A 9,135-nucleotide genomic window follows, 5' to 3' on the forward strand; every position below is an offset into this window, starting at 1 on the left:
GGGGGGGGTTATGTGGGTTTATATACATACATATCTTTGTGTAATTTTTTGCCTTTAGTTTTCAAAACTGGATTACCTTTAAAATTTCCATCAAAAGTTTGAAAAAAAGTTCTATACAAAGAGAATTTCAAGCGCGTTATGATAGGCTTCTACTGACCACAGTCGTGATGTTTTTGAGGTTAAAACCCTCCCGTCTGTTCTTCTCTGCCATTATCTGAGCAAACAACTCTTTGGTGAGACGTTTTTTCTGCTGACAGGAAGGCAAACGTTGGTGTGACATCCAGAGAAATATGACTTCCTGTTTGCATTGAGGTTAACACTGCTGAGCTGCTCTTTCTACAAGATGCCAAACGAACAGGTGGTGCATTTCTTTCAAAATAAAAGCATAAAAATAAAACCCGTAAACATTCTGCTAGTGGGGAGCACACACAAACGTCTGCAGGGTGGTCCACATGAGGTAGTGCAGACAAACATTGAAACCTTTTTGAAGGTTCATGCAAAGTCATGGGTCCTTTTCTGAGAAACTTCTGAAAAACGGAAATGAGAGAGTTTGATAGTAAAGAGTTTGATGTTCCTACACCTGATTACACCTGAGAGAACGCCTCGTTGACGGGCAAACATCTCAGGACATCACCAGAGCATTGCTGGGTTGGTTTTGCTCCCACTGAAGAAGACTTGATTAACATAGTTTGAGGACATGTGAGGAAGAACCTGAGGGAGGAGCCAGTGTCAGTGCTGCTGGGTTCTGGGTCCTTTCTTCCTGGGCTGAGGAAGGGGAGGGGGCACCTCCCCGTCGTTCTGATTGGCTGCTTTTGGTGCCTGGAAGGAGGAGACAAAGACATTCACAGTTCTGGTCTTTGAAGAAGAATCTGAAAAACTCTGGCACCTTATTGTATCCTAATGACCCCCCCACTGTGGCTCCTCCTACCTGAGCGGCTCGTCGGGGGGAGGGCTGCGGGTTGCCATTGGTGGGCTCAGAAGCTCTCTGCCGCTGGTGTCGGGAGCAGTTCTGGCGAGGTCCGGTGTTGCCGGCCGGCTGCTGGCGGTGCTGGTTCTGCTGCCGTTCACGAGGAAGAGGAGGGTGCTGCTGCTGCTGGTGGGGGTGGGGGTGGTGGTGCTCAGGGTTCGTGTGGTTCAATCGAAACTCCATCTCATCTGTGGAGCCAAATGAGAGAACGTCTGAGAGGAGCCAGAGCAGGAGGTGCTGCTCCTCCGAGTTAGAGACCCAGAGACTGGATCCCACAGTTCCAACTACTGCTCTTCCGAGACATTGTCCGAGATGAGGATGGGACGAAGCAAGAAGAAGAAACACGACTCAACCTCTGACTGTCACCTAAGACGACCCTGAAGGTCCTCACTGCACCATGGTGACCCAGGATCATCCAGACGTTCTTCTGAATCCTCTATGGATCCTGAACTCCTGCTGCTCCTTCAGGACCTCCTGACGGAGTCCTCTATGTGTTCTTGGATTCACATTCGTCTCTCGCTCCCGTGAAGCTCCTCCTCTGTTCAACGTTTTCTTAATGAGTGGATGATGGAGTTCTGAAGCTACAGGAACGTCTTTGAGTACTTGAACACAGCACCGATTTGGGTTCTGAGATTCTGTTTGGGTTCCAGCAGCAGTTATGGTAGTAAAGAAAGTTATGGAAGTTCAACTATCTAAAATCAATCACTTGTCAAACAATTAGCTTTTCACCAAAATTCAGACACATTCTTCTAACAATAGTGTTTGGATTTTCTCTGGTTACTTTAATTTGATTCCAACCTGAGCTGATGACAAACAGGAAGTTGTACTCAGGTTCTCATCTATCAGGTGGTGTTAGCTGGAAGTTGAGTCATGGAAACTAGAATACAATCTCCTTTAAACCTTTCACCAATGCCAATGTCTTGATTCAGCTTCAAAACACTTTGGGAATAAGAAGCAGAAAGGTTACCCCTCATGCGCATGCGTCGTCTGCGTCTGTTCCGGATGCAGCAAACGATGATCAGAACGACCAGCAGCAGAACCACCCCTGAGGGAAACGACCACAGGAACGTTCAGGAGCTTAGATTTCAGGACATGCTGGAAGAACGGCGCCTTTAAAGCATACCTACCTCCTCCTCCAGCAACTAGAATCCAGATGTATGTATTAGACCAATTGGACCAAAAGGTACCCCCTGAGGAAAGAACTACTTTTATGAAGTAAAACATATAATGTAAAAGGAAAACAGGGTTTGAGGTGAAAATAGTTGTTCAGAGAACGTTTTGGAGAACTCACCACTGCAGGATGCTTCCAGAGCATTACTGTCCTCAGAGCTGGCTTTGTTAGAAACTTGACAGTGGATCTTTTTGTTTTTGACCTCTGCAAATGTCTTGGAGAGAGTCTTACTGTTCCCCTTCAGCAGATCCTTCTTATTTTCAAACCATTTAATCTCCACATCTTTGTCTTTCTATGGAAAAAGAAAAAAATAATGGAGTCATCAGAGAACCCAGCCAGCATGATGCAGAGGTCTTGGTCTCATGTCCCGAACAGGTTCTGCATGTTTTGGGGTTGTCTGGGCCTGTGGAGGGTCGTAGAGAGCAGCAGGTGTGTCTTACAGTTCTCTTGAGGCTCTTATGGACACCTCACGGAAATGGAACCTTCCACTGTTGTGTGTGTGATGAAGTGACACACACTTATGACAAACGTGTGATGCTGTCTTATGAAACTCTAGTCATTAGTAAGGTGTGAGTACTGATCATCACGTATGAACGCTGCTGCACGCATGGGGTGTGAGAAGCAAATGTGCTTGAAGATTTTCTATCTGAGCGGTCTACGACCTTCCACATTTCATGTGGGTCGGCTGCCTGTCCCATATGGATTGACCATGTTTCACCCGCAGACCAGTATCCTCCTGTAAGGACAGTTAGGACTGAGGTCCGGTTCATAGTTCAAAGCCATTTGTAACCACTCGGGTTGCAGTGTTCACAAGTCCATCAGAACGGAGCGGCAAATGTGACACAAGCTGATGGGATCATCAAAACATCACATGCAAATTGTGCCGTTTCATCTGAATGAATTTCGATCGATTAGAACATGATGACAGAGCAAACTCTGATGCTGGCTGCAGATACGACGATCACTATGAAGTATTAACTTAAAGGATCCTCACATTCACTCCTTTGTCCTCTTCCAGCGTCTATGTTCTGAACTTTGTTGGTTTTCTGGGGTTTGACTTTGAAGAAATGTTTTAGTTTGAACGGATCTTCACGGGAACTTAATCATCCCACAGTTGGGATGTTTGTGCCTCCAACTCATGGGAACATTTAATCCTTTGTTTTTAAACTCTGGCACATTTCAGGCTCCAATGACCAAATCTCCATAATATTAAATACAAGGAAAACAATCCTTTTAAGTTATTCTTAGTTTAGTTGTTTTAAAATAATGAGGGATTTTTAAACAGTCTTGTGTTTCTTGTTGTTGTAAGAAAAGAATCAATTGTTGAATTGGTTTTAAGATGTAAAGATGACTGGAGGATAAATGTTTGTAGTTTTTGTTTGGACGTTTCTGTGACGAGTGTTTTAGAGAGCCACAGAAAGAAAATGTTTTCAGATTCATTTTCCATAATGATATCTCTAATCCATCCAGAGATGAGTCTTCTGATGTTACAGATGTTTGTTTTCATGGCTGATGTTGTTTCCATTGAAGACATTGTGTTTGTTCTCACCTCGTTAGGAGTGCAGGTAAACGTGACTTCTGCATTCTTACAGCTAGCCGTCAGTGTTGGTTTCTTCACAGCTTCTGCAGCTTTGGGGAAGATGCAGGAAAAGATGGAGACATAGAAGGTCTAAGACTTTGAAAAAATGTTTCCTGATAACTCTGCGAGGAAACCATCTTACCCAGTACACATAACTGTATCTCCTTAGAAGACCCTTGATTTTTTCCAGAGCTGTCGTAAATCTCTGGGGCATAAAGGTTTTCATCTGTTTTTGACACCTTCTTCAGAATGAGGGATCCATTCTCTGAAACATCTTCTGCTTTCCCAGTTTTCACATTAGACCCTTTCCTGTCAAAGATGACCGTGTTCCCCCTTTTCCACTTTAACGTGTCGCCGCTCTGCAGTTTGTACTCCAGAGGAACAGTGACATCCATACCAGCTATTGCAAACAGTCCACAGGTTTGCTCCAAACCTTTGATCAAAAAGAAAAGAAGACAATCAGAAAAATAATAATATTCAGGAATCATTTTGAAATCAATCATCTAAGTTTGAGGACCCCCCCCCCCCAACACCCTAACACTAAGACAGTTTTGTGCTTCTAACACCAGCAGGCTAACCTGACTGGTTCACATGTTTCCTTAGGAATGTCTTCTTTCCCTTTCTGTTGGACCAGAGTTCTCTTTAGAACAATATAGTTCTCTGGAGGACTAGGGTTGTCTTGGTTGGTCCAAACCAAATGTTTGGTGAGCTTTCACACCCGCATAACCAGGAGGACCACCAGAGGAGACTAGTTCTGACCCTGCTGTGACTTAAGCAGAGTTGGATGTGGGTCCTCATGTCTCAGAGGGTCTCTACTCCTTGGTACTTGTCATGGGGGTGTCCACAGGCTGATCAGAGATGCTCCAGAGTGTCTGCACGCTGCTCAGCTTCACTGATGCGCTTCAGGAAGGAAGTGAACTCATTAACCCACAGCGGATGTGGATTTTCTTCCATCATGACGTGATGTTTGCCGATGACAAACTGATATTGAGCAACAGTTTGGGTTTGTTCATCAGCTAGAAGGTCTTTTTCATACTCTGCTTCTCCTTTCTGGTTTGGGCTCAGAAGGTCCGCCTGAGTCGATGTTTCCATCATGAAGCTGGTCCTGCGGACCTGCAGACGTCTGCTGCACTGAAGGTGGATGAAGACTTTCATATCCTGCCATCCTCACCCTGACCACAGACTGCAGAGAAACCTCACAGCAACATGCACGCCCACGTGCACAGCTCAGGAGCAGAGAGACCGTCTCAAACGGTGAAGACTTTGAAGCAGACGGAAACTTCTGGTGAAGCCTGAACACTTGAATCATTTACTGCATCATCTTCAGCATTAAAACCAAAGAAACCATGAAAACGGTTTTCATAAACTCCGGAGCACAGAGACCTCAGCCAGTCAAAAACCGACCAGAAGCATCTTTATCATCAAACCTCAACTGATCTCACCCCCAACCCCCGTCGTGGACCTGCTGCAAGACCAAAACCAGAACAGTTTTTTTTAGATTTCTGCATCAGTGTTTCAGAAACGCATCCATCCCTTTATTCTGGGTTGTTCAGCAGACTCCTGGTCAGGAAGAGCTGCAGCTCTGAGCTAAGCTCCGAGCTTGATTATTTCTATCACGTACAAAAAAACGCTTTTCATTCTGTCTTTGAAAAACAAACTGCATCCACTGCTGCCTGCTTTAAACACCTGTCAGGGGAATCTGCTGTTCTTCACTGATTAAAAACTCGCCATTTGGATGATAAATGTCTGTCCTCTGCAGACGCACCTGTGAATTTCCCCGCCACAAAATGGTGTCAAAATGGGGGTGTTTCTTTAAAATGTGTGTGTTTTTGGGGGGAGGGGTGGGTGGGTGTTCATTTATTTATTTTTTGATTGGCTTAATGTGGATTTTTTTTAACTTTAGACCATTTTATATAAATGAAAAACAAAACTGAAACTGTTTGTATTTTTGCTGGAGAATTAAAACTGGTTTAAAAACAGGTTAGTGAAGGATTTTGTTAACACCCCCCCATAAAAAAAGGATTTATTCATTTAATTTTAATTCATCTTTATTCATTCAAGCAGAACAGATTAAGAGCAGCATTCTTATTTCCAACTGTGACCCGAAAAAAGCAATAACCTGATTAATTGACCTGTTTTCATTCTAAATAAATACAGTAACTGTTATAGTTTAATGGTTTTAATCTTTGAGACGGTTTCATAGTTCTGGACGTTCACTGACGACTCCCACTGACAGACTTCATCCTGTTCACTTTAAAGCACACAAACGAAATAAAACCCAACCAGAAAAGTTTTAGACATGGCAAACTTTCTCCTGAAGCCACTTTGACCTGAACCTCGTCTGTGTCCACAGAAGTTCTTCAGAATTTCCTGTTTGGGTCCAACAGCAACCCCCCAACACATACACACACATACAACCATCAGCAGCAGCAGTTCCTTATAGAAGTTTCTCGCCTCCCTTTCTCGTATTGACCATTTCTTCACAAATACTCAGATAACCAACTTTTATACAAGACAACAGCAGCATGATTTCTTAGAACCACAGGTTTTTATTGGTCTTCAGACCAGAACGGTAGAATTCCCGGCAGGTTTTGTCAAGTGAATGTTTAGTCACAAAAGATCCTGTAAAGTCATTTCCTCATTTCTACTCCTTAAAATCCTCATAGATTTGACTTTAAAGACACATCTCTGCTCATAGCAACATGAAGGCAAAGGCAGGAGAGCCTCCTGAATCCTGATGGAGGGGAAGAAACCCAACAAGAAAAATCCTGGAAACGTTTGAGGAGAAACCTGTACGTACCGTTGGAGGAGGCAGCGAGGCCCAGCAGAACCAGCAGAACCAGGATGAAGGGGGAGGTAGAAGCCATCTTCATCACCTTCAGCTGCAGAGAGGGAGCTGTCATTATGGAGGTCATTTCCTGTCACAGTGCATCTTTATTGCATGTGACGCTGAACACGCCGCGTGTGAGCGCGGCAGCAGGGGAGGAAGTGATCCAACAGCAAAGGAAGACACGCTTACATTCATCAAAGTCTATCAGATCCTCAAAAGGAAACATTTATTTAGTGTTCATTTCTGTCACAGCAGGGGGCCCAAACTCTGCACATGGGAGCCTCGCACCCAGAAAATGGTGGCCTTACACCCTTTAAGGGTCCCAAACCCTGCACACTGGGGCCCAACACCTCCTTGTCCCTGACCGCAGATCAATTCAGTCATTGAGGGATTTTTATTTTCATAAAGGATTTTTCTACATTTCATACATGCTTTTTATACTACTCTATATGACCCTTACACTTTTTTAATTGATGATTTTTATTTACTTGCTTTTGATTGATTTTTGCTTTTTTTTGGTTACTTTCTGCCTTTTTGAAAGCCTGGTTATAGTCCCAAAGTGGATTTAAGAATTCTATTGCTCACAGACCTGAATAGATAAGAGCTGCTGCTGGAGTAGGAAGTGAGCATTAGGATGTAATGTTTGGGTGTTGGGGGAGAATAGCCAATGATCTGTGGGTGCAAACATGCTGCAGGACTACAAGACTTGAGCAAAGGGGGGGCTAAGTTAGACCTGTTTGGGATTTCACAGGTTCTGGTCTCCAAAGTTTGTAAGATCTTCTTCATCTCCAAACAAATGGTTCATTTGACCTCTTGATTTGTACTTCTTCAAGCAAAAGAGAACTCTAGAGAGACGTTTTAGGAAAGGGAATCACGTATCAACATTCTCCAGTTTATTTTTCCCTCTCATGTAGAACATTTTATGAAAAAAGGTCCTTTCTTTAACCCTTTGGCACCAGAGCTCCAGTGTTTATATTCCTTGATATACTGTAACTTCTCAACTGTTAACACAATAATTCCAGCAGATTCTTTAAAAAAGAAGCGGTGTGAGATGCTTTTTCCCTTCAGGATCTACTGGAATTATCAAATTCCAGAGGATAAAGTCCACTGGATAATTCCAGTACATAGAATCTGCTGGAATAATCGTGTTAACGCTAAAAAAATTACAGTATGTTAAAGATTTTGTGTTCAAGCGTCACAAACGACGCCACAGGTGTTAAAGGGCGAATCAAGAGAAATAAAAAAGGTTTAGAACACGGACGAACGCCACAGACTGTAAACCGGTCAGAGACATCGTGAGGCAGGGATGCTGACTCAGCCAGAAGAGATGCCATTTCATAAAAAAAACCCTTCAGTGCTTGGAGGCAGAACTTTTTTGTTTTTGGTCACATCTGAACCCCCCTGTGCGCGCCCCCAACAAGGTGAAAGTCGCAGCTTCTCATTGCATTTCCTCTGCAGATGGAACAGGATGTTATGTTAAACCTGAACCTCCAGCTGAGCTGCAGCTCCTGCTCTTTCAAATTCACCCTGTCTTCAACATTTATCGTTACAAGGTCTGGAATAGACCCCCCATCCCCCCCACGCACACACATACCTTCTCCCTACAAATACACATTTTTGTTTATGAGTAAACATTTAGATTTGAGAAAAAAAGTTGAAGTCAGTGTTTCAGCTGTGGTTTCACTTTCTAAGCAAACCCATTTTTTTCATCAAAGATGCTGAACCACCAAACCACAGCTTTAACTCTAAGGTTTGGTTCCATATGTCCCACAATGCTTTGCTTTCCTACTCTCCTCTTTTTTTTTTTTTAAAAAAAAAAAGGGTAAAATCTTTACAAACAAACTTGATGGTTTTATATTGTTCCAGAACGAGTCTGCAGATCAGTGAACCGTCAGTCTTTACTCATTTCTGCCACCTAGTGTTTCATTTTGAAACTACATGGAAAATAGTGAGGAAGTATGAACATGACATCATGTTTAGGATTCATCTCAGTAAGAATCACATTTCCAGGTTAATACTGAACAGTATGTTCAGTCAGACATAGATGAGGGTTCACACATCCATCTTCATCACGGTTGGGCAGGAAGTGACGCCTCCAATCTCCTGCTGGTTCTGCAGAAGACGAAAAGATCTGCATTGTTCACCAGCTTCCTGTTTGTCTCAGAAAAAAAACAACTAAAACTGTATTAAGAGATTGGACTGGAGTCAATGTTTTTCTGAGATTCAGACTGTAAACAACAACAGCCTCAGAGAGCGAGCGGAGTGTCGGTTCCTCTGTCTGCAGAAACATGTAATCAGAGCAAACCCTGAGGAACCCAAAGAGCAAACTCACTCCAGGAGCAGCTTCTGCTTGCAAAGACGCAGACTTCGAAAGTTTCAATCTGCTGCTGGAAACTTTCAGGTGCTTTTTCTATGAAGGATCTTCAGCAGAAGCACTTCCTGTTTGTTGTCTGCGGTTTCTGTTACTCTGTCGGGGGGGGTCAGTCTAACGTGCTGAATGCAGACGCTCCATGGATGGTCAGGGAGGAGGATATTTGTGAATATGATGCTCTGATTCACAGGAATCTTTGACTCAAGCTGTTCAGATT

At 43.5% G+C, this 9,135-nt stretch overlaps 1 protein-coding gene across 1 annotated transcript; it reads right to left on the reverse strand.

Moving 5' to 3' along the window:
• Positions 1-11: 11 nt before the first annotated feature.
• Positions 12-7,719, reverse strand: LOC112142212. Its single transcript, XM_024265458.2, has 8 exons — positions 6,518-7,719; positions 3,860-4,150; positions 3,688-3,767; positions 2,259-2,430; positions 2,095-2,157; positions 1,935-2,012; positions 929-1,155; positions 12-819 (listed from the first exon to the last, which is right to left on the reverse strand). Exons 1-8 carry the CDS (start codon positions 6,630-6,632, stop codon positions 730-732), a joined length of 1,116 nt encoding a protein of 371 aa, XP_024121226.2. The 5' UTR covers positions 6,633-7,719; the 3' UTR covers positions 12-729.
• Between the last annotated feature and the right edge of the window lie 1,416 nt (positions 7,720-9,135).

Source organism: Oryzias melastigma, unplaced genomic scaffold, assembly GCF_002922805.2.
Source record: "Oryzias melastigma strain HK-1 unplaced genomic scaffold, ASM292280v2 sc00262, whole genome shotgun sequence".
NCBI lineage: Eukaryota > Metazoa > Chordata > Actinopteri > Beloniformes > Adrianichthyidae > Oryzias > Oryzias melastigma.